A 26,657-nucleotide genomic window follows, 5' to 3' on the forward strand; every position below is an offset into this window, starting at 1 on the left:
CGGATGGTCTTGTGCCTCCTACAGATTTGGTCAGACCCTGCTTCATAGAGCCTTTCGGCGAGGGGTCGAAGCAAGGACACCTAGAGATCTTACTCCTATAGCTAGACTGCTTGATTCTATCATGAGGAGAACCCTGCTAACAAGGATTGGATATCATGAGGGATTGACTCACATTCAGTTGTGGCTACTGAACTTCCCTGATCCAGCAGATAGTGTTTGATATATGGGATGTCATTCTTTCTGAGTGGAGGATACACTTGTAGAGGGATTCAGAGGTCACAGGCAGCTATCGTATGCTCACTAGGATCACTTTTCTAATTCATAGGGCAGTCACAGTGAGGACTCCTGAGATGTTAGGTAGAGTATTCTGATGCTACTACTGAGTTCCCTTCATATAATATGACCTAGATGCTCCATCACAACAGGGCAAGGACACCTAGCTAGCCGCACGCGTTGCCTAGAGGTGCTAGAGACTATAGCCTAGCATGATGAGATTATTAGGGGTGTTGCAGCGATAGAGGAGGAGCAGCTAGATGCATAGCCAGAGGGTATGGTCGAGAGCGACCCTAGTGACAGTTCAGATGATGACTACTAGGATATTCCTTAGATGCCTCCTCGATGACATGACAGTGAGGCTGGTGGCTCTAGCTCAGCTCCACCATAGCCACCATAGACAGACCCTGCTCTACTTGCTATTCTTGAGCGGATGATGTAGGATCAAGCTCGCCAGGCCTAGGAGATGGTGGCTGCTCTAGCATAGGTTACGCTAGATAGGATGAGTTCTAGAGATAGTAGTAGGCCATGCAGTAGCAGCAGCTCCTCATTCAGCAGTAGTTACTTGGTTTCATGCAGCATGTCATTACTGCTATTAGGGCTCCACCACCATAGCTTACACCTCAGCTCGGCCAGCCTGCCACCACTACAGTGACTCTAGCTTTTTAGCCCTATGGGCTTTAGAGTTAGGGACAGCCAGCTACATAGTTTGCTTCACCTACAGAGTAGGTGTCCTAGTGGTTTGCCTCACTAGTGTCAGCCCTAGGGTCCTTCTTTCACACCTCTAGTTATAGGCTTCACACCTAGCTCAGAGTTCCTCGATGCTTGTGACAGATACCCTAGTCTCTAGAAGGCCTCGGTGCTACATTCAGTGAGTTGACATGGTAGCCTACACTGCCAGAGCTATGTGTCCCTAGACCTTCGACCATTGCTCTAGTCACTAGGACTATAGAGACGCTCCCTTCATTAGTTGCATCATCAGAGCCAGCTCCTACACTCATACCTGCTGAGTCACAGGATGCACCAGTTCTAGAGTAGACCCAGACTGCTTTAGTGACACTGCTAGTGATGAAGGGTTAGATAGCTTAGAGCTCTAGATCAGAGGATGATGCTACCCAGTTCTAGATCGCTCATCGCACCTCAGCGCCCGACTCATCTGCTCCTACCCCGCCGACAGACCCTTAGGTTTTGGTGCTTGACGCCAAAGGGGGAGAGGGATCGAGTATGATAGACATAGGGGGAGCACTATATCTAGGGGAGCTTATGTTTTAGTTTATGCTTTATTACATTTGGTTTTTTTATGTGTGATACATTATTATGCATTCATGTTTACTTTCATGCATTAAACTACATACATGTGATCGTGATATTTATGTGATAGTGATATTTATGTGATATGTGACATGTGTGCTCTCTACTTTGATCTTTATATATGTCATGTCACTTCATTATGCTCATTTGGTTTGCTTCTGTGTTTTACTCTGATTCAAATGAGCTTTATTTCTTGTACTCATGCTTATTTCATATCTATTGAGTACATTATGTTGGCTTGGGTCATATAAGCATGCCTAACTCTTTTATTCTTATTGTCAAAAGCTTATATGAACCAAGCATGTTGAAAACCTCATCTCTTTTACATACTCGAGGTTGTATTGTCATCAATCACCAAAAAGGGAGAGATTGAAAGCATCTAGGCCCCTAGTTGAGTTTTGGTGATTAATGACAATACAAGATTACTATAACTAACATGTGTTTTGTTGTGGTCAAGTGAGAGTTCATGCTTGTTACTCTTAGGTGATCACCATCACCTAGACGGCTTGGTGGTGATTGGGTGTTTGGTGATCATCCGGCAGAGCTTGTGGATGACCCAACTCAAGTTGTGAGCGGTTATGGGTGATTCACCACAATAGAGTGTCGAAGAATCAACCCATAGAGAGCACTTGATCCTTACGTGTATCAAGGGGGAGCTACACCCTTACGCGGGTGCTCCAACGAGGACTAGTGGGGAGTGGCAACTCTCTGATACCTCGACAAAACATCGCCACGTTCCTTCTCCTCTCTTTACTTTGAGCATTTACTTTTGAGCAATTCAATTCTTGTCTTTACATTCTTAGAATTGCCATGCTAGAGTAGGATTGAAACTTAGGGAGCTAAACTTTTGTGCGGTAGATCATTAGAATCACATTCTAGGCACAAGGGGTAAAGTGGGCTAAGTGTAGGGTTTAATTATTGCAAAGAATTTTAGAATTAGCCCAATTCACCCCTTCCTCTTAGGCATCTTGATCCTTTTAGATAAGCTAGGAGACTGCTAGGCTAGAGGCGTCCAAGTGGTTGATGCACATGGCACATCCATCGCAAGCCAAAGTGGAAGCTATGAAGCTCATCGCGCGCATGCGACATGGACTACACGTACGTGCAGAGATGGGCAGATCCGATGTGGCGATGGCTGGCTAGAGTGGCACCACTGTGAACTAGGGTGAGCAAAAGCATCGCCGACGTTGGCTACATATAGAAGCGCATGTGGTCTAGCCTATGATGGCCCACAACAACATGGCCACACATGAGCTACGAGCCCATGGTAGCGGCCATGGCGTGACGCCTTCTGCAGCGTCGCGCGTGGGGCGCGCAACATGTGTGGCACAGCATGAGGCGGTTAGTGGTGGGCTAGTGGTGCTGGCTTAGGCAGTGGAGAAAGGGAGATATTACTCGCCAAGGATGCCCATGGTGACAGACGGAGCACGCGGCTACGTATGGCGGGTAGAGCTACTAGCGGCCTCTCAACTCGTGGAGATGTGTGTTGGATTAAGAAGGTCGAGGCGGAGGTGTTTAAGTTTTAGGTGAGGACTGTAGCGGTGCAGGTGGCTTGGAACAGTGGTGATGAGCTAGAGCTCCCTGTGCATGGGCACGGTGTCGGTGCGAAAAGTGACCAATAAGTAAATATTTATAGTTTTATCGTGTGTTGTGATCCAATGTGGTCTAGCACTCAATGACACAGGATTTATACTGGTTTAGGCAATATACCCTACATCCAGTTTCAGTCGGTCGGTGACTTTATTTCTGAGCCCAGGTGTTCAAAGTTTGTTGTGGGGTTACAAACGAGTAGGAATGAGAAGGGGATGTTAGAGGCTCGGTCGGAACTTTGAATCGAATGGCGAGAGTGATGGATGCTCTAACATGCGCTAAGTATTAGAGCATATGTGCTGTGTAGTTGGGGGGGTTCTAGAACCGTTGAGCTGTTCGAGTGCTCAGGTTGCCTAGAGCCAGAGAGAACGTCTAGCCTTTTTTCTTTCGAGAGCTAAGAGAACCTCCTCCAGAGAGGAGAGAGTGCATCCCCTTTTATAGTTGAAGGGAATGGCCTTACAAGTTAGAGAAAGAGAGAATGGATACATGTGCTACCTAGTCTTGTTGCCCATATTATCGGGTACGAGGCGGTCGTCGATGCCCACAATACTGTTTATGTCAGATGCATGTGGCAGGCTCTACCATGTTCACCTGGTATGGCAAATGTTGGTGCCTACAATACTATTTGTACTCTGATATGCCTAGAAGGTTGCATAGCGCCCATCTAGCATGACCTAGTGGCACCGTCCTAAAGGTGCATAGGGCAAGGTAGGGTATGGTCCTCGGTATTGCGGTTGACTTGAGCGCCTTACCTTATCTACTCCGCCTGATCCCCAGGCCCTCACTGAGTGGGTGTCCTCAGTCGGTCGTTCCTAGTCGGCCCCGACCATGTATCGGTCGAGGAAGAATCGTGGGCAGAGGTTCAGTGTATCCCTAGTTGGAGTCGGACTATGTCCCCACCCTGGCCTAGTCTTCTAGTCAGGGATCGAATCATTGCCCCGGCCTATCATTACGTTTCTAGGCTGGCCCGGGAGGCGCGTGTTGTCACGATGTCATCTGTTGGGCTAAGCTTTTTTGTAGGGAAGAGGGTCCATTGGGGATCTCAGGTTTATGAACCTAACACATGGTGACTCTGGTCCTATGGTAATAGCAATGACAGTCCATAGGCTTGGCTCAGCTTTGAAGGTGAAGGCGAGGTGCAAGCGCAATGTGGCCAGGGGCGAGTGCGACATGTACATCGCCTAGCAAGGTGCAACAGAGGCACGGTGGACAACGCATGTAGCACTTTGTGGCATTGCACTGAACAGGTGGCGTGCATGGCTATAGTGTCGAGATGGCGGACTAGAGGGGGGTGAATAGTCCTTTCTAAATTTAATCGCATCCAGCTAACCGAAATGAATGTGGAATTTAAAACTATCGGTCTAGCCAAGACTACACCCCTCTATCGAAGTTCTCAAGCACCTTACAAAGATCCTAAATAGGAAACAAAGGTTCTAGGCTAGCTAGAGCTCACCTAACAATTCTAGCTTATAAGGTCACACAAACCTATACAATTAGTACTTCACACAACCGAGGGAGCTCCTACACAATCTAGTAAGCAAATGCACAAAGCCACCTAAGCTCACTAGCAAGGCTAACAAGGCTACACAAAGCTAAATTAGAGAGCGTAAATTACTTAGCTACACAAACTAAGCAATATGACTAACAAGGTTACTTAAACCGAATTAGTCACGCAAGGGAGCTACTTCTATGCTACACAAGCAAGAAGGTAACTAGCAAGCTACACAAGCTAACTAATTACAAGAGCAACTACACAAAGCACAATGTATGAAATGTAAGTACAATGCTTGTGTTGTGGGGAATGCAAACCACCAAGAAGATGATAAAGGCAATGTTGACACGGTGATTTTCTCCCAAGGTTCACTTGGTTTCCACCAAGCTACGTCTCCGTTGTGTCGACCGCTTCACTTAGTGGTTCGGTGGCTAATTGGCATCACCCACCAAGCCCACACGTCCAGCACCATAAGAACCTACCCCAAAAGTGAGGGTAGCACAATGACACACTCAACTAGAGTTGCTCTTCGCGATCCTCAAGGGGTGAGAACAATTCTCCTCACAAAATCCTCCTCCAAAGCACCGCACAATCTTCTCGCGTGCTTCAACGAAGTCACAAGCCACCAAGCCATCTAGGAGGTGGTAACCTCCAAGAGTAACAAGCACCACCGGCTTGCAACTCGATCACCTAGTGTAACTCGATCACCTAGTGCAACTCGATGCAACCTCACGATACAACGCACTAGAATCACACTCACTCACAATCGGATCACACTCTTACAAGCACAATTGAGTTGGAGGGCTCCCAAGCACACCTACATAGGCCATCAAGGCTTAAGGGTGCTCAGCAACTAGCCCGAGCTCCACCTTTATTTATAGCCCCTAAGCCAAATAGAGCTGTTGGAGCAAAGCTGCTGGTTTCTACGATGGCACCAGGCACGGCGGTGCCTGGCACCAGACACGACGGTGCCCCTTTCAACGGTCGAATTCCAACACTGTGGGGGATATACCCCTAGGTACCACAAGATGGTACATGGGCTGCACCATCCGAGGTGGCCCGACCCGTAAGATCGAGGCGTGCACAGCAAGATTATAAGTTGTACTAGATATTGTAATAGTACTAAATAGGATACTTTACTTGTAACCCTCCTTCTCTAGACTATATAAGGAGAGGCAGGGTCCCCCTTAGGGAGGACAATGGATCTAGACCTCAATCGATATAGAATAATGAGACACAGGACGTAGGTATTACGCCAACACAGTGGCCGAACCTGTATAAATCTTATGTCTTGTGCCTCTATAACCATCTGGTTCCTGATTACATGCACCATCTACCGACAATCTACTACCTTAGGCATACCCCTAGGTAGACTGCCAACCATATTCCGTCGACAGTGGCGCGCCAGGTAGGGGGTGTGCGTACTGCTCTCCAAGTGAACAAGACGGTCATCATCCCCGGCTCCATGGCTACACCGAACGGCCTCACGTTCACCGTCGGTCAGATCACCTGGACCACTGACTCCGATGACTTCATTGCCATGACCACGGAGGAGGCGTGGATTCAATCTGCGTTGACCACTGCTTCACCTGCATCGGCTATGTCTCCGACCACAGTGGATATGGCTCCGACCACAGTATATCTGGCTCCGACCACCAGGCCACGTCGACCACGTCTAGAGCAGCTCCGCCGAGCTCCAACCACCAGACCACCAGACCACGTCCCGAGTGGCTCCGCTGAGCTCTAACCACCAGACCATGTCCTGAGCGGCTCCGCCGAGCTCCGACCACCAGACCACATCGCAATGATGATCGCCACAAAGAAACGGTGCTATGACAACCGCGACCACCGTCACAACAGACCGAAAAGTACGAGGATCAGACAACTTTATCACCATTGACCAGATTTCTATCCAAAGATAAGTACACTTCTAATATTTATATTTAATATAATTTTCATTACGACGTTTCTCCACAACGTCCTTGTCATGATTATTCTTCAAATAATGTTTGTCCATGTATACAATCTTAAATATAACATACATCTATACTTAATGCAAATCCTCGACCTAGTCATGTTGACGATCGATGTCTTCTAGAAAAGGCCCTAGTCTCCGGCTCCTCCCTACACGTGCACGAGCATTTGCCCTCTGCTGTTATGGATGGTCAGGCAGCGGGCTCCTTAGCAACGCTTTGTTCTTCCTACACGTGCATGGGCTCCACGCCCTGTGTTATGGTTAACGGGCTAGCTAGGGCTGGAGACTCAGCTACATACTAACTGGTTGGGCAGTTTATATTAAGTATAAACACAAACTTCATATTAACACTGATGTTTACAAAGCACCAACTGCTTTATAACATCATGCTCATGACTGTTGAGCGTTATTTCTTCACCGCTGATTTTTTCTCCATAATTTATTATTTTGTACATCATGTACTACCGTTCTACATATTTATATTGTAGGAATTTCGAGCTATGATCGGGGACTTCGTCGCTCGCTTCTCGACCTACGCTCAGGGACTGCCTTGATCACTCCCCGACCATAGCTCGGGGACTTTGTCGCTCGCTCCTCGACCTATGCTCAGGGACTGCCTCAATCACTCTTCGACCATAGCTTGGGGACTTCGTCGCTCGCTCCTCGACCTATGCTCGGGGACTGTCTCGACCACGGCTCAAGGACTTTGCATCTCAACTATATGTGACTGGCAACTCGCATACAGTTGGGATATTTTTTCTCACTTAGACCTTGCTACAAGGCTCATACCTCGCCTTCTAGCAAGCTCGGGGACTACATCGGTATGATGCACCTGCCGGTGCATCTCGTATCGCCTATACGACGATTAGATTCTCAACTTAACTGGGAATTCTTTTTAGACCCTGGCACCATGTGCCTACGTCACCTACTACCAGGCTTAGGGACTAAGTGGGCACACTTCACCTTGCGGTGAATGTGTTTGTTTTTTGACCCCTACGTCTCTGATGATCAAAGACGCTACGCTTCAAGACACCCTTATGTTTCTTCACAGAAACCCAAGTGGGCACACTTCCTAGGATGAAAATCTTTTTTCTTTCTTCTTAAGAGCACCATACATTCTTCGGACAACCTACTTCTCTGGCGACAACGGTGGTCGGAGATGTCAAGAACTCAAGCCTCACTGTTCGGAGAAGGTTAAAATGGCGTGTTGCATCAGAATACATGGCGCTCGGGGACTAGCTATGGGGGATATACCCCCAGGTAACACAAGATGGTACATGGGTTGCACCATCCGAGGTGGCCCGGCCCGTAAGATCGAGGCGTGCATAGCAAGATTATAAGTTGTACTAGATATTGTAATAGTACCAAATAGGATACTTTACTTGTAACCCTCCTCCTCCAGACTATATAAGGAGAGGCAGGGGTCCCCCTCAGGGAGGACAATGGATCTAGACCTCAATTGATATAGAATAATGAGACATAGACGTAGGTATTACGCCAACACGGTGGCCAAACCTATATAAATCTTATGTCTTGTGCCTCTGTAACCATCTGATTCCTGATTACACGCACCATCTACCGACAATCTACTACCTTAGGCATACCCCTAGGTAGACTGCCGATCATATTTCATCGACAAACACCGAATAGCTAGGGGTGGTGCACCACCATAGGGGTGGCGGTGACCCCCTGGCCAACTGCGCGAAACACCGACTCTCTAGAAAATTAGGGCGATGCACCACCGTCACCATGGCGGTGACCCCCTGTGCTCAGGTCCAAACTCGCCAGCCTCAGGAAGAAAGCGGTGGTGGCACTAGACATCCCCTGGTGGTGCAACGCCCTGCACATGGTGGTGTACACCATCACCAGCGACGACCACCTTCATTCTTGCTACTCTAAACCAGGGACAGGTGGGCACCGCCCTAGGGGTGGCAGTGCCATCGGACAAGGCATGGCGGTGCCAACCCCAACACACCTTTTCGGCTAAGGCTAGGTGGGCACTACCCTTGGGGTGGCGGTGCCACCTAGGTAGCACCCCGAGCCCAGTTTTGCCTTCTTTTTTTTACCAACTTTTTCTCCTTTGCAATTGTGCCAACACCATCAAGTGTTCACCAACTTGTGCATGTGTGTTAGCTTTTCACAAACCTTTTTTTCCAAAGGATTAGCACTCTTTTCACCACGTCACTCAATCCTAACACGTGCAAAGTTAGATCGCTCGAGTGGCACTAGATGATCGATATGCAAACAAGTTTGCTCCTCTTGATAGTACGACCATTTATCCTAAACCCGGTCATAAACTTCTCTACACACCTATGACCGGTGAAATAAAATACCCTTGGTTATACCTTTGCCTTGCATATTCCATTCCATCTCCTCCATTGTTGATGTAACACATGTACCAATCAATCACCAAATAATATGATCCACTTCATATCATCACGTGACCCTATTGATTTATCGATATTGACTTCACTTTCTCTTCACCGTTGCTTCGGTCCATCGGCGCTAAGTCATCACTCAACTTGCTCTTCACACTTGCAACCGGTCCATCGAGTTAAGTCTTGTCTTGATCTTCTCCACCTTGATCACATTACTCTATGTCATGTCTCATATATAATGAGCTCCTTCATCACATATGTGAGCTTTGCAACATCTCCTATGCCATTTCACCTCCATAGCAAATGTTGCTCACATATGATGTACATATGGACTAATCACATGTATATCTCACATTAAACACAATTAGTCCACCTAGGTTGTCACTCAATTACCAAAATCAAACAAGGACCTTTCAATGGCCTGGCGAGGATAGAACCCTAGATGCCCTGTGGGGATATTCCTATTTAGATTTCAAGGGGTTCCCTTGCATATTTACCCGTCACATGGTAACACCACTGTCAGATAAAATGCCCACATGGTAAATATGGACCTGCGGTGTATCATTCAGCAAGTTTAAGTACCCAGAAATGCATTTTATAAGTTCGTGGACCTAAGTGACACCTCGTGACAAGTTCAAGGATATCTCATGCATTTAACTCTTTTTTTAATAACTACATAAGTGGTAATTTTGAAGAAAATTTAAGAGATAAGTACTTATCTATTATAATGACAAAGGGTATTACATGTAAATTTATGGTTGCTCTATATGATGTTTTGTAACAATAGCATAAATGGGTGATTTAAATACAAATTAATGGGTTACTTTATGTGTTCACAATCATGGAGGTGGGTAATTATTTGACAGGTGGCAAAACCCTAGAGATGTTGTCGGTAATGGCATGACCAACTTAGATGGGTTGAGTCTGACCACATTGTTGTTGACAACAGACTTCATGACGAAGGTGGTGGCGAGGGCTAGGTGCCTTGCCGAATCGGTGACGAGGTCCAACCACACGAAGCGCATGTCTCGGTGAGGAACAAAGTTGATGAAGATCTATGGGGCATTAGGCAGAGCTTCTCAGAGCAGATTATCTTTGAGAATTACTCCTCCTCAGTTGAACAGCAAAGCTACGCATAGATTCTAGTAGAGGTGAGACAAGAATCACTTCTCAATTTAGCTGCACTATATTTAATTCTCACCAAAATCACTCTAGAGTCACGGAAACAAGGCTTCTATTTTAGTTGGTTCCAGCCTTATGAATTACAAAGTTCGGTGCATGATCCATAAACAAGTCTGAATCACCAACTCCTAAACCTCCACCGATGGTAGCTAAACTATCTTTACATCTGTTACAAACCGAGATTAATCAAGTTGAAAACAAAGCGTGGGGATGCGGTGACCGCACCTGCGTCTTTTGGTGCCTCTTATCTGGGTACAACTGTAGTATCTGCTTATGTACAGACACACACCAATCCTATACACGCACACCACACTCACACCACACGTACACCAGCAAACCTACAACTATACTCAGATCTCGGAATCGCGTCCTTCTTGAGATCACCGGATTCATAGACCTGTAGACGACGAGGCACGTCGTATTTCCTTTGTAGCTCCATGCGAGAGGCAACAAAATTAGGCACAAACCCTAATGAGAGACACGAGTGGGGTTCACAGGAATCGAACTCGCGCCGGCTGCCTGTCCACCGACAGAGCAAGCCACCCGAGCTCTGCTCGGTTCTCACTGCACCTGCGTCTTGCGCGGGGAGGAGATGGATGGGCTCGGAAGAGGAAATATCGCTTTGACAGGGGTGCTACGTGCAAAAGTACAACATGAGTGCCTCTAGGACTCTTTACCAGCCCTGCTGATGCGGATCTATCGGTTCGCTGGGTGTAAGCAACAAGGTTACAAGGCGCAAAGTCACGGTCCCACATGGCAGCCAGCACGGTTTTCTCCCTTCGATAGCTAATTTCGCCGTCACCCGTCAGAGGTCAGATCGACACGGAGGTAGGAGAGGACGGAGGGGAAAAGAGAGATGGTGGAGGCATCGCCGGAGTCCGGTGCCGCGGCGGCCGGAGGCGCCTCTGGTACGGCACCGCCGCGGAAGGGAAAGTCGTGCAAGGGATGCCTCTACTACTCGTCAGTGCTCAAGTCCCGCGGCTACAACCCAATCTGCGTTGGGATCCCCCGCTCCATCCCCCAAGGTCACAAACCCTAACCCGATTGGTATTTGCGGCCCAATCCACAAATTTGTCTACTTTTGGATGCGATTTTGTTTCTTTGAAAGTTGAAAGAAAAAAAAAAGTCCGGCTTTACGCCTGATCCGAAGATCTCATGAGGTTATCGATGATTTGGTGTGTTAGTTCCTAACTACGTGGTGGATGAGCCTAAGGAGGAGGCGACGGCGCAGGGGCATGATCTCAGGCGGTTCAGGTACGGGTGCGCGGGTTACTCCATGTTCGTCGACAACAGGGACGGCCAGGGTGGTGAGAGCGAGGGCAAGACGTTGCTGCCGTATTGCAGGGGCCTCGAGGTTGGTTTTCCTCTCCTTTTACAATCTGAGAATCTCTGAACTTAGCAGATTTTTCTTTTTACTTTTTTTTTTTTGGCCAATGGCCCAATGCAGCTGCCAGCGTGTGTATATCATTTGTTTCTGTTAAATTTCATATCTAGGAAACATAGCACAGTATATGTAGTGAGTGATTAGAACATAGTATAGGGCCACGAATTTCTTCAGATTTTGTTGTAGTGTAACAAAATAATGGGCTGACCAATGAGTATCTCTCTGCATCCTTCCCTTCATGGAAGATTTGTCGATATTCTGACAAATCAGCAATCCACATATCTCATGTAGGAACAGGATTTATAGTTTAGAAAGATTTATGGACACTAATTCCATGATTAACTACATGGATGCATGATTATGCTAGTGCATATACAACCATACAAGGAGAGACAGGTTTTGTTACCCTCCTAGTAGGAGGGACATTCCATTACTGTCACCCTTATGTTTGCTATTCCTTGTGAAAGTTTCCTTTTTTCTCCGCTGGTAACCATTTTATATTGACCTTTTTATTTAGTCTTGACCTCCTTTTGAGTGTTTTTTTTTCTGCCTACCACCAGCACCATCGTCACCATATGAAAAAAAAAACCCAATCCTGATTTAACCCTGTAATTTGATGTCACCTTTTGACTGCCTCATGCACTACAAAGAATCACTGCTTTGATTCCTAATCATCCCTGAAAAGATTCATCGGCACATATGACTCCTGCGAATCCTTTGGTTCAATCTCACTGAATACGAAGAAATGGTAACAAAAACAAAGCTCCATATGCTTTGCTGTCAGATTCTGTTCTTGAGAATGCTGTGCTCTTTGAATGCAATGAACGAACTTTCTACCTCCTAATAGTACATGTAACTTTTAGGATTTACTAATAGGTGTACCATACATTTTCTATTTGTTGAAGCTTCTCATATGATAAGCTTATGTGCACAGTCCTAACAGGAGTGAGAAATGTCCCTGCAGTTATTGGTGGACAGCAGATTGGTTGAGAGAAAACCATCGACAGCTGAACAAGCTCCAGCACATGTTGCAAAGGATGGTATGTGAAGTTTTCTGTTGATGTTATATATCTATTGGTTCATCCTCTTCTAATTTCATCTCCAGGTGATCCTATGTTAAAGATGGAATGATTTGTTCCTACTGAGCACATTAGGTTCGACATGGACTATACTTTGAACAAAAACCAGCTGCAGTGTTATAGCCAAATATGATATTGTACATAGGATCATTTCTTTTCATTTGATAAATGCAGACAGGAACTGGTTGTATTACTACTATACTATTATGCCATGTTGTTATGGTGTTTAGTCAAAATGATCTGTCATCCTGAAGGTTTTGGTTTTGGTTTTATTTTTATTTTCTGGTCTCTTGTTTTTCTTGCATCTCAGTGAACCGTTTCTGGTGTTGATCTTTTGTGGAGACTGAACTCATCATAGTAATGTCTTCATGTTTCTTTTAGCAGCAGCTACCACCCGCTCTCACCAACAAGGACAACAGAGACCTGCAAACTTGTCGAGGCAGGAATTCTTGGAAAGGAAAGTTACTGTTCATATATCTTCTGGGTCCCCAGCCCCCACATCGATATATTGCCTTTCTGATGTATATGGATGGTGCAGGTTTAAGAGGAGTGCTGGACTGGTCGCTTCAGGTGTTGCAAAGAATCTAAACAAAACAGCCCATTATATGAAGGAAAATATTCAGGACATATTGTACCCCGATCGGCGCCCACCAAAGTAGTAGCCATGTCGAGGGATCATCTATGCTCAGGTTGAGAGCTGAAGAAATGGCTTACTGCTGGAAAACCTTACATAAGGACTACCTGAGTCGATCTAAATCTTAGTCCCATTTAGAAGCAGCTCCAGTTTCGTCACTGATTAAAAAATGGAGCCTTTCTGGGATGCCAACTTTCTTTGCTCTACTTGCATAATCTTGTAATTTACGGCTGCATATGTACATGCAAATAACTTGCTGCTTGTTTGAAGCGAAAATCAGATTTCGTTTGGTGTATTGATGAACAATGTCAACAAGTCACAGTGCAGTTCAAAGGGGCGAAAGATTTTTCACTCTCCTGTTGCTAACCGGAAGACGATGATATTTGCTCGTTGTCACTTAAGCGACACGTTTTTCTTTTAAATTTTCACATTCAGAGTCACATCTCATGTTCATAATAGTTGCGAATGGTAATCGCCTTACTGAAAGGTAGGAAATAAATCTTGTTCACTAGGTTCGAAATGAATATAGATTAATCGTTCATTGCTTTAGGACCTGTTTAATCCAGCTTATAAGATGCTGAAGATAAGCTACTAGTACCTTTGTAGCTTTAGGAACATATAAGCTGGGGCTTTTGGATACAAGCTTATATAAGCAGGAGGGTAAAGAATCAGTAAATGTGCTCTTAGCCAAGCAGGTATGTTCAGATTACGAGAACGAGCGCGTAGCTCGGTGGTTAGCTTCTCGGGTGCGAGAGCTGCCGGCCCGAGTTCGATCCCCTGTGCTCGCAACCCTCGTGTCTCAGCGGGGCATGCCCCCAAAATAAATCTCGTTTGGACCCCCGGGCTGTGCGTCTGTACAACAGATGCTACCTAGATGAGAGACAAAAAAAAAAACAAGCTATGTTCAGATTACATAGAACTAGATATTAGTCCACTACTTATTAGAACTAATTCTTGTTAATTAGTGAACTAGTTAGGGTAGTCATAGTCCAGAAACTATGAAATGGTTTCCATGCTTATGAAGTTAAGTAAACACTACAAATAGAAACCACATTCACAATGAAAAGTTTCTTTAGAATTATATTTTACGTACTCAGATTACATAGAACTAGATATTAGTCCACTCGTTATTAGAACTAATTCTTGTTAATTAATGAACTAGTTAGGGTAGTCATAGTCCAGAAACTATGAAATGGTTTCCATGCTTATCAAGTTAAGTAGACACTACAAATAGAAACCACATTCACAGTGGAAAGTTTCTTTAGAATTAAATTTTGCATACTCAAATGTCTTCTCTCTTATATCATGTACTAATTACATCTCTTCACATCTTTATTCTCGTGTAACATAGTTTTCTATATAAAAAGTGTTTTATTTTCTCTCTTCATAACTACAATGACACATTATCATTTTGTTTAGTTGACACATAAGAACAACTTCAAGAGACTCTTTATATCCCGTCTAATTTATAGGACTAGAGATTTTGATGGAAAAAAAAAACTCTCTAACGATATCTTTAAATGGATCTCCAACTATAGACATCCTCAAATCCGGGTTACTCGTTAGCTAAAGATGGACAGCGAGGATGGATCTCTAGAGTGCGCACAAGCTATAGAAAAGCTGTTAGATGATACAAAGATATAGAAAACAACTTTTACTCAAATGACTTTTTCAATGATGATTTAGAGAGTAAATTTTAGAAAGACTCTTGGAGATGATCTGGTGGCCATAGAAATCATCTAGTTTCTGAGTTGGAAGTGCCTTTGTTAGTTGGACGATCTAGAATTAAACTTCACTACCTTCATTGCCAAAAGATGCAATTCTAAGTGTCGTCAAGTCAAACTATCATAAATTGACTAAATTTATAGTAAATATTATCAACTTTTATAACTCCAAAAAGGTGCATTACGAAAACTTATCATAAAGTTAACTATACTTATTGGTACGCTAAGTATTAGTACAGTTTTATATAACTTTTGTTAAATTTAAGATTGTTTTATTTAATATTTGAAAATGTCATCTTTTATAGTAGTTCCTCCATTTTAAATTATAAAATATTTTATCTTTTGTTATGTATTTAGATATGCACTATGTCTAGATATATAAAAAATAATGTATGTATAAAAAATTAAATTTCTTTTAATTTAGAACCAACTGAGGAGGAAGGAGGCAGTAGGTATTAAACTTTAGTTTTGTTATTAGTATATACTCTCTTCATCCTTAAGAGAATGCAATTATGGAACAGTGTCATATTTTAATATATCAAGTTTGATCAATTATAAATAAAAAATATAAATATTTATAATGTAATAAATATCATTAGATAAATTACAAAATGCATTTTTATAATAAATTATGTTGGAGCCATAAATGTGAATACTATCTACTGAAAACTTGATTAAACATGAAACACTCTAACTGGCACGCGACTCATAGTTGTATCCTTAGGCTATCTCCAACAACAACACCTAAAATACAAGACCCATTCATCCTTTGGGTAGCGCTACAGGCAAAAGTTTCAATACATATTCAACATCTTCTCCAACAACAAGACCCAAAAGAGAATCATTTCTGCAAATGGATTTACAGGAGAGAGGATGCTCATATTTGGGTTGTGCCTCTTAGGCAACCCAGAATATGTTTCCTGTATATGTACTCTGTTGGAGACTGATTTTGGGTCTCTTGCTACCTATTTTGGTTTTGAGTGTCCATATGGGTTTCTTGTTGGAGCGAGTCTTAGGGGACAGAGGTAGGGGGTGTTTGGTTCCACGGACTAAATTTTAGTCCCGGTCACATCGGATGTTTGACACTAATTTGGAGTATTAAATATAGATTAATTACAAAACTAACTGCACAGATTGAGACTAAGTTGCGAGACGAATCTATTAAGTCTAATTAGTCCATGATTTGACAATGGGGTGCTGCAGTAAATATATGGCTAATGATGAATTAATTAGGCTTAATTAGTCTCCGTCTGTTTAATTGGTTTTATAATTAATTTATGTTTAGTTTTTTTAATTAGTATGCGAACGTTTGATGTCACACTAAATTTTAGTCACCCCCCGTAGTATATCAAACAGGCCCTTGCCCTGCTTGGCTGCTTTGCTCAGCTCTGGCCTGCTGCCCTTCAGGGTTGAACGGTCGTCCGCGCTGCCAGATCCACGCACACCCACCCACATGCCCTCCGGTCACTGTACTGCACTCAGAGCTCTCATCTCATCTCACGACTCACAGTCACAGGTACGGCGCACGGGCGCGGAGTGAGACCAGCTGCGAGTGCACCGGATCTGGTCTTGTTTACATTACTCCTATACTGATCATGGGAATGGGATAAACAAATGCTTAATTAGAGATTAGATCATCCAAATCTACTACCACCCCAAGAGTAGATTTTACAGCTGAAACCTGAAGAGAAACCAGCCACAGCCAGTGCGGCGTGTTCTCCGTGTGGTCGTCGACTCGTCGTCACCGGGGACAACGGCCAACGGGAGGGCGCACGGCGCGGCACCGGACACCCGACCCGACGGTGAGCCTAACATGACATCACGTCACATGAAAGATCCGTACCCAGTAAATGCCTCACCTACTACTGCCACCGCCCCCACGCTCCTCCCTGCTGGGCGTTTTCTGAATTTCTCTTCTGCATTTGATCAGGAGAACAGTACAGTACTATCCCTCGGTCTCAAACAATGTAGAACAGTACTAGAAGTTAAACTTTTAAGATTGATCAAACATTAATATTTATAACAGCAACAATAAAATCTTTAAGTCCTAATCAAATTGGGTTAGGATGAGTCGAAACCCAGCGAAACTAATCAAGGTTCAGGCACCTACGTACAGCTACGAACTGGCGAGGTGCTGGGTGCTCCTGGCTGGTGTCATGCCACTCTGAAAAGTGTTCACTCACGAGGCATTACTCCGAGCATTGACCTGAAGCAGGACATGCACCGTCGGTACCGTATCCATTGAAAATATCTGTCGCTGCCACTCTGTACTTGAGGCTGCAAACAGAGAGGGAAACACCGCTGCAACTTTTCTATTCTGCCTTCCTCAGACACGAGGCAAGCAGCCCCGTAGGTCTTAACTGTGTTTAGTTCGCGAATTTTGAGAATTTGGTTAGTGTAGTATTTTCGTTTTTATTTGGTAATTAGTGTTTAATCGTGGACTAATTAGAATTAAAATGTTCGTTTCGTAATTTTCAACCAAACTGTGCAATTAGTTTTTTTTTCGTCTACATTTAATGCTCTATGCACATGTTACAAGATTCGATGTGATGACTACTATAGCATTTTTTAAGAATTTGGTTAGGAACTAAACAAGCACTTACAAAGAGAGGTGTCCCCCGGACCCTGGTGATCTCCTGCTCTTCTCATCCCTTTCTCTAGCGGGCCTTGTTTAGATGGTAAGTTTTTTTCACTCTTTTATCATATCAAATCTTTGATACATGTATAGAGTATTAAATGTAGATAAAAAAAATTAATTACACAGTTTGATTGTAAATTACGAGACGAATCTTTTAAGCCTAGTTAGACTATAATTAAACAATAATTATTAAATACAAACGAAAATACTATAGTGTCAAATACTAATTCCTAACCTCAATTAAAAAAGGCCCGGATCAGGGGACGGGGACGGCGGACGGCGGCTCCTTCCTGCCCTGCGCCTGCCGGTCGGTCCACGCTCCTGCTGGTTGCTGCCACTCATCAGGGGTTCAGGGCTCAGCAAACGCATGGCATCATGATTCACGCACGAATCACGACCTGACGCCATTAAAAGATGCCTGGGGTCTGAACGAACGTTTAAAAGGCGGACGAAATCTAGCGACGTGTGCTGCTGTAGTAAAAGTTCGAAAGCGACAAGGCATCAAAGCAGGCCCCACAATTATCTCTCTTAAAAAAAATGAAAGAGGCCATTGCTCAGCGCCTCAGCACTATGGACGAAAACGGTACGGATATTTATTCGACCGTCCGTTCGACCGAACAAATATGAACACTTATCTGGATAGTTACTCAGATATTCGTAATTTTTTTTGGATACGGATAATAAAACGGATATCTTAGGCGGATATCAAATACGAATGTAATACCATCGATATCCGGCGGATATCGGATAATCCGGTTAATTATCGGATATATCCGGATATTATTCAAACGGATATTATCCGGATATTATTCAAACTTTCTCAAATAAAAAAATGTCCTATATAAGGATTGTAGATCTTGATGAGCTGAACAAACTTGGTATTCAAAACTTTTCAATTTGAGACAATCTAGGGTTCCGAAAACTAGTTTGTAGGCGTCAAAAATTAAAAATCACAAATTTGAACCATCCAAACTATCTCAAATGGAATGTTGACCAAAACAACAATTGTAGATCTTAAGGAGTTGAACAAACTTGGTATTCAAAACTTTTCAATTTGAAGTCATTTAGAGTTCATAATACTAGAGTCAAAGTGTTATTTTTTCATTTGACCAAATTTGACTTGGTCAAACTTGCTCAAATGAGACACTAAATGACCTCAGATGAAAAAACTCTGAATACAAAGTTTGATCATCTCAGCAATATCTACAATTGTTACATAGCTCATTTTCCTATTTGAGAAAGTTTTATCAAACACTAGTCACAAATTCTTGAATCACATATAGACTTTCTAAAACTATGTCACACACTTGTGAAATTTGAACTACATTTTATTTAAACTTTCTCAAATGAAAAAATTGCCTATATAAGGATTGTATATATTGATGAGCTGAACAAACTTGGTGTTCAAAACTTTTCAATTTGAGATAATCTAGGGTTCCGAAAACTAGTTTGTAGACGTCGAAATTTAAAAATCACAAATTTGAACCATCCAAACTATCTCAAATGGAAAGTTGACCAAAACAACAATTGTAGATCTTGATGAGTTGAACAAACTTGGTATTCAAAACTTTTCAATTTGAAGTCATTTAGAATTCATAATACTAGAGTCAAAGTGTTGTTTTTTCATTTGACCAAATTTGACTTGGTCAAACTTGCTCAAATGAGACACTAAATGACCTCAGATGAAAAAACTCTGAATACCAAGTTTGATCATCTCAGCAAAATCTACAATTGTTACATAGCTCATTTTCCCATTTGAGAAAGTTTTATCAAACACTAGTCATAAATTCTTGAATCTCATATAGACTTTCCAAAACTATGTCACACACTTGTGAAATTTGAACTATATTTTGTTCAAACTTTCTCAAATGAAAAAATGGCCTATATAAGGATTGTAGATCTTGATGATCTGAACAAACTTGGTATTCAAAACTTTTCAATTTGAGATAATCTAGGGTTCCGAAAACTAGTTTGTAGGCATTGAAATTTAAAAATCACAAATTTGAACCATCCAAACTATCTCAAATGGAAAGTGGACCAAAACAACAATTGTATATCTTGATGAGTTGAACAAACTTGGTATTCAAAACTTTTCAATTTGAAGTCATTTAGAGTTCATAATACTAGAGTCAAAGTGTTGTTTTTTTCATTTGACCAAATTTGACTTGGTCAAACTTGCTTAAATGAGATACTAAATGACCTCAGATGAAAAAACTCTGAATACAAAGTTTGATCATCTCAGCAAGATCTACAATTGTTACATAGCACATTTTCTCATTTGAGAAAGTTTTATCAAACACTAGTCACAAATTCTTGAATCTCATATAGACTTTCTAAAACTATGTCACACACTTATGAAATTTGAACTACATTTTGTTCAAACTTTCTCAAATGAAAAAATGACCTATATAAGGATTGTAGATCTTGATGAGCTGAACAAACTTGGTATTCAAAACTTTTCAATTTGAGATAATCTAGGGTTCCGAAAACTAGTTTGTAGGCGTTGAAATTTAAAAATCACAAATTTAAACCATCCAAACTATCTCAAATGGAAAGTTGACCAAAAAAACAATTGTATATCTTGATGAGTTGAACAAACTTGGTATTCAAAACTTTTCAATTTGAAGTCATTTAGAGTTCATAATACTAGAGTCAAAGTGTTGTTTTTTCATTTGACTAAATTTGACTTGGTCAAACTTGCTCAAATGAGACACTAAATGACCTCAGATGAAAAAACTCTGAATACGAAGTTTGATCATCTCAGCAAGATCTACAATTGTTACATAGCTCATTTTCCCATTTGAGAATTTTTTATCAAGCACTAGTCACAAATTCTTGAATCTCATATAGACTTTCTAAAACTATGTCACACACTTGTGAAATTTGAACTACATTTTGTTCAAACTTTCTCAAATGAAAAAATGGCCTATATAAGGATTGTAGATCTTGAATCCATGACCATGACTCCATGAGACCCATGAAGCCATGAGCTTAGCTATTTCTACTCATGCCGCGAAGATTGGTGCTTGTATGATGTGTGATGTATCTGTATCTTTATCTTATTTGTTGCTTTACTCTTTAGTCTTTTGGCTTAATCTAGAAATGAAAGAGGCGCGAATCCGACATGATGTCTATTTATCTTTCAAGTCCGAACACGGTCCAATCCGAAAGTGAAAACAAATATAATATGGTTCTTTGTAGTGCTTCTCGCACCAAAAGGTGAAAGAGGCGCCCACTGATGTTATTTATCTTTCAAGTCCACTCCTCGGTCAATTGGTTGTCTCTGTAGTGCGTCTCTGCTTATTTTACTTGATCCGATGTTACCAAATCTGTTACAGTGAAGATCCAAATGTTCCCTTCTTGAGAATGTATATCCTGGGGCCAATGATCTACTGACTAGGAAGTATTTTAGGCTATGTTTGGATCTAGACATTGAGACTCTGGAATTGGCATTGGTATTGGATAGCACAAAATGCCCCTGTTTGGATGGTTTAGAGTTTGGAATTGGAAATCAACTTCAATGCTGTATTCGCTACACCTGCTTCCTGTCGCCCGCAATACAGAGCTCGGACCCTCCGTATTGGGGGGAATTGGAGATGCGCGCATACGTGACCGTGCTCGAGCTCCTCCATGGTCGGCGACCCCTTCTTCCTCCGCATCCGGCGACCTCGCATCCAGCGCCGCCTTCTCCCCCCTTCTTCCTATGTATTCGGCGCCCCTTCTTCCTCCGCATGCGCGAGCAGTTGTGGAGGCGCATCCATGCCTGGGATCGAGCTCCCCCATGGCCGCGGTCGAGTTTCCCCGATGCCTCCCTCTGCGTGTGCGCCCCAAGCTCGACGCCTCCCTCTCTGCATGTGCCCCAAGCCCGACGCCTCCCTCTCCGCGTGCGCCCTAAGCCCAACGCCTCTGCTGGTCCGGCTCCGGCGCTCCTCTTCCCTAGCTCCGCGTTCCTCTTCCCTAGGCTCTGGCGGTCTCTCCTTCTTCCTCTGCAGTTACAGGAAGGGTTTGGTAGTGTGGTGGAGATGGGTAGAGAAGATGGGTCAATTCTGTGTACATCCAAACAATAGCTTTGGCATTGTAAGCCATTTCCAATACCAGGCTGATTTGGTATTGTATCCAATTCAATGCCAACGTCTTTAATATCTACATACAAACAGAGCCTTAGTGTAACGTAACCTCTTCATCCGGATGACCAGATCCCACTATCCCAGACCTATGCAAAATAATGCAGATTCAAACAACATTTTGTGAGGTTGTGCTTGCATGGAAGAAGAAGAATAGCAAAATAATTCGTTAGAAAAGAGATCTAGTGGACCTTTGTATGCAAAGGATCATAATTTTCTTGGTCCATATTTGGTCATTCCTCGATCGCCCGTTTCACGCTTAAGTGAATCCGAAGAGTAATGGTATAATTCTCAAAAATAAAAAGAGTCATGGTATAGCTTTAAGTCCAAGAATTTTTGGAATTGGTCATTACCTGACTAAAAGCTAGTGCTGTGGGCACACTGAAGGTATTTGATTGAGAAAATAATACAATTCCAGCATCTGATCACGTCAAATTCTATTGAGTTTAATCACATTTTTATAAGAACTTATCATTATTTATAATACCAAATAAGTGTCATTAGTTTTGTTATAAAATATATTTTCATTATACACTTATCTTATGTTATAAATATTGATATATTTTTTCTATAATCCTAGTCAAACCGTAGAAAGTTGAACTATGGATAGAGGTGGAATTGCATCATTTTCGGACCAAGGCAGTATACTAAATGGCTGTACTTAGCGCTATTCTTTTTAAATCATCCAATGTTTTAGTGTTTTTTTAATAAGAACAAAGGCCTTCGTACCGCTTGCTTGGAGGTTAGCGTTTCTTCCGAAGCAAAGCTAGAGAAGAAGCGGCAAACGAGTTGGCAATGATCACACGTGTGGTCCGACGCTCACGAAGGAACGATCCTATGCCTCATTTGGCTCGCTGAAACTTGACTAAATTAACTGAAAAATATTATTTTAGTTGAATTATTACGAGAAAAAAAATATTACTTCGACTATAAAAATAAATTTAATAGTATAGATTATAAGGTAAGATGAACGGTGCCTGTAACCCGTCCATGTGTCGAGAGATTCCCTGTACCTGTCGGGCACATCTCCTTCAGGCTTGAGGGAAGCAAGATCCCGAGAAAGCCCCAAAATTAACTTGCAAGCAAAAAGCAAGATAAACAAAAGCCACTCAACCCCACACACACTTCAACAACATTTTCCTTCCAAAACACACACTGTAGCAAGTGCTTGGTCGGGGACTCGGGTAGGTGCCGGCGAGCCTAAGGCAACGTTCGAATCGCAGCAACCTCTCCTGGTACTAGTAGTAAAATTTTTCCTTCCACCCATCACGAAAATGCGGAGAAAGCAACGTGAGAAGGGACCGAGACCCTCCACTACGGGCCACGGCACCGCCGCCGCCGCCGCCGCCGCCGCACCGGGCAACGAGCACGACGCGTTTGGCCGAACACCGCATGACCACACCGGGGGGGGGGGGGGGGGGGGGGGGGGGGGGGGGCGCACGCAGAGAGAACACAGCTTAATTGTTGGCAGCCGCCAGCAGAGGAGGATGGACGAGGACGACACCGGTCAGTCATTAAGCCCTGTTTAGGTCCGTTCGTTTCGTAAAAAAATAAACTAAAACACTCTTCTGCTAATGTTTAACCCTTGCATGAGTATTAAATATAGATAAAAAAATAACTTATTGTATAGATTACGACTAATTTACGAAATAAATATTTTAAGTCTAATTAGCTCATGATCTAACAACGGAGTGCTACAGTACACATATGATAACAACGGAACACGCACGTCGCTGCGTCAGGACGGGAGAACAAAGAGTAAACAAACCAATCCGCGCTGCAACTGCAACACTCTGGTTCTTGAGGAGGCCACGGCACACCAACCCTTCTAGCGCCTCCTCCCCCCCTTTCAAACCACTCCACTCTGGTTCCCTTCCCACCTGCGCCAGCTTCGCCTTGCTTTGAGCTGCCGGCGGCCTGCTAGCTACCTCGCTCGCACGTGCTGCCTGGTGGCGGCGGCGGCCATGTCTGCCCTGCTGGGCTTCTTCTTCCTCCTGCTGATGCTGCTGCTTCAGCTCGGCCCCTCTTCTTGCAGCAATGTGAGTGAGCCTGAACGGAGTCCTGTGCCCTGGTGGTTCAGCTTCCCGATCCACGAGTGGTTCCTCCCTTGAATGATGCGGTTCCGTTTCCCTGCAGGTGTACATTGTGTACATGGGGGAGAGGAATCCCGAGCTGCACCCGGCGCTGGTCCGGGACTCGCACCACGGCATGCTCGCCGCCCTTCTTGGCAGGTGAGACCACCACTCGTTAGCTTTGGTTCCAAGCCTGTCCTGCCGATTGACTAGTATCCACGATGCCCGTGCCCCTAACGAGTCACGGTGTCGAGCTCTGCAGCGAGCAGGCGGCCAAGGTCGCCATCCTTTACAGCTACAGGCACGGCTTCTCCGGGTTCGCCGCCGTGTTGACGGACAGCCAGGCGGCGCGGCTCGCCGGTGAGCTCACACTTCACTGGTCTCGTGTCTCGTTCTGCTTAGACCTTTCGCTTCCATATGTGTGTGTGTGTGTGTGATGTTGACAAAACCCCTGCTGCTCTCCTGTGTGTTCTGGCTCAATTTGAACTGTCGTATCAAAGATTCGCCTAGGGTTGTGCGAGTGGTGCGGAATCGTGTTCTTGACCTGCACACCACCAGGAGCTGGGATTTCATGCGAGTGAATCCGTCGCATTCGGTTGGAATCCTCTCAGAGAGTAGATTCGGTGAGGATTCCATTGTTGGTGTGCTAGACACTGGTGAGGCGATTTCCCTTCATTTTTTTTTCTTCTAGTATAAAGTTACTAGTAACAACTGGGATTAGGACTGATATTTCAAATCGAAGACTGAGGTATCCTGGTGGCTTGCACTTTGCAGGAATATGGCCAGAGTCGGCCAGTTTCAGAGACGACGGCATCGGCCAGGTTCCGCGGCGGTGGAAAGGGCAATGCGTCGCCGGAGACAGGTTCAATGTTTCCAACTGCAACAGGTTGGCCCCGCGCTTGGGTTTCTTTCACCTTACTGTTCTGCCTGCAAAAGATTTTTTTCACTGTCTTAAATAAGAGGGGGAGAATTCTACTGGTGGGTTTGCCCTGGTAGTGACTTCAAATTCATGATAGGATAGGAAAATAATAGGCGCGAAATGGTACATCAAAGGGTATGAAGCCGAGTACGGGAAGATGAACACCACCGACATCTATGAGTTCATGTCTGCGAGAGACGCCGTTGGGCATGGCACGCACACAGCCTCCACTGCTGCTGGCGCTCTGGTAGCCGATGCAAACTTCAGGGGCCTTGCCAGTGGTGTTGCAAGGGGAGGGGCACCCAGGGCAAGACTGGCGGTTTACAAAGTGTGCTGGGCCACCGGAGATTGCACTTCTGCAGATATCCTTGCGGCTTTTGACGATGCCATACATGACGGTGTTGATGTGCTTTCAGTGTCACTAGGCCAAGCACCACCGCTCCCTGCTTATGTTGATGACGTCCTGTCCATTGGATCCTTCCATGCTGTCGCGAGAGGGATTGTTGTGGTCTGCTCTGCAGGAAATTCTGGGCCTTATTCAGAGACGGTCATCAACTCGGCGCCATGGATTGTGACCGTTGCTGCTGGCACCATTGATAGGACTTTCCTCGCAAAGGTCACCCTAGGCAACAATAGCACCTATGTGGTAAGAGTTTCATTCATCTGAAGTTTTGGGTTGTAATGCAGGCTCATATGCAAATATTTGTGCTCACATTCTGATGTCTGATGGTGCAGGGTCAAACACTGTACTCTGGAAAGCATCCTGGAAAAAGCATGCGCATAGTCTATGCTGAAGACATTGCTTCTAATAATGCAGACGATACAGATGCAAGGTAAACTTTGTCGTCCTCAATCTCTTCTGATCAAACCTTTAGTTCGACTTCCGTATTGGCTGATGTCTTTGCAGAAGCTGCACTGCAGGATCTTTGAATTCTACTCTAGTGAAGGGAAATGTGGTGCTTTGCTTCCAAACAAGGGCACAGAGATCAGCTTCAGTGGCAGTGGAGACTGTCAAGAAAGCTCGTGGCGTTGGAGTTATCTTTGCCCAGTTCTTAACTAAGGACATTGCATCTTCTTTCGATATTCCCAGTGTTCAAGTAGACTATCAAGTTGGAACAGCTATACTCGCATACACTACTAGCATGAGGTATACAAACAGTGCTGCACATGTTTCAACAGTTACAACAATCTAGCAATATGCTGTTGCTGTTGGCAACTTTCCAATAATTTCTATTTTCCATACACAGAAACCCAACAGTTCTGTTTGGCTCAGCAAAAACAATTCTTGGAGAACTGATTGGCCCAGAAGTTGCATATTTCTCTTCTCGGGGTCCAAGTTCTCTGTCCCCCTCTGTTCTGAAGGTAAAAGATCTCCTCCAGTTCAACAGTTGACCAAACTTCTACATTAGTACCTGTCCTTGTTGGCTGAAAAAACCCTGCACCTTCTTCTGCAGCCAGACATCGCTGCTCCAGGTGTCAACATTTTGGCCGCATGGACTCCTGCTGCTGCCATATCATCAGCCATTGGATCTGTGAACTTCAAGATTGATTCAGGAACCTCGATGTCCTGCCCACACATTTCAGGAGTTGTTGCTCTCCTAAAATCAAGCTTTTCATGACAAGATGATAGCGTTCCTCATGCTCACTCTTTGTTCCCTCATGGAGCGCACAAATGTCCGACCATAGTGCATGGGCGTCCTTGTGGTTCCTCACATGGTTAAACACATCTTTACAAAGGCCTCTAAAGATGGTGTTTCTAGCCTTTGCATTTCATTTTTCGTAATTCACTTCATCGCCTTGAGGTTGGCGGGATCCTTAGGTTTTGGAAAACCTTGAGAGGCGGGTTCTAAGAATTCCAACATCTAGAGCTTCTAAGTAAGCC

The 26,657-nt window shown here is 44.0% G+C and overlaps 2 protein-coding genes across 3 annotated transcripts; both read left to right on the plus strand.

The window, feature by feature from the left end:
* Window positions 1-10,965: 10,965 nt before the first annotated feature.
* LOC136552178 (uncharacterized) lies at window positions 10,966-13,647 on the plus strand. 2 transcript variants are annotated; one of them, XM_066543711.1, is made up of 5 exons: window positions 10,966-11,226; window positions 11,386-11,555; window positions 12,550-12,625; window positions 13,046-13,119; window positions 13,201-13,647. In XM_066543711.1, exons 1-5 carry the CDS (start codon window positions 11,058-11,060, stop codon window positions 13,321-13,323), a joined length of 612 nt encoding a protein of 203 aa, XP_066399808.1. In that variant the 5' UTR covers window positions 10,966-11,057; the 3' UTR covers window positions 13,324-13,647. The 2 variants fall into 2 exon arrangements, with proteins under 2 accessions (XP_066399808.1, XP_066399809.1); XM_066543712.1 differs by having other exon boundaries at window positions 13,049-13,119.
* A 9,970-nt stretch (window positions 13,648-23,617) lies between these two features.
* LOC136548846 (subtilisin-like protease SBT3.5) lies at window positions 23,618-26,394 on the plus strand. The gene is made up of 10 exons (XM_066540225.1): window positions 23,618-23,823; window positions 23,921-24,015; window positions 24,119-24,216; window positions 24,357-24,512; window positions 24,631-24,742; window positions 24,878-25,421; window positions 25,511-25,608; window positions 25,683-25,922; window positions 26,023-26,137; window positions 26,230-26,394. The coding sequence occupies exons 1-10, from the start codon at window positions 23,749-23,751 to the stop codon at window positions 26,392-26,394; spliced, it is 1,698 nt and encodes a 565-aa protein (XP_066396322.1). The 5' UTR covers window positions 23,618-23,748.
* Window positions 26,395-26,657: the final 263 nt, after the last annotated feature.

This window comes from Miscanthus floridulus, chromosome 4 (assembly GCF_019320115.1).
Source record: "Miscanthus floridulus cultivar M001 chromosome 4, ASM1932011v1, whole genome shotgun sequence".
Classification (NCBI taxonomy): domain Eukaryota; kingdom Viridiplantae; phylum Streptophyta; class Magnoliopsida; order Poales; family Poaceae; genus Miscanthus; species Miscanthus floridulus.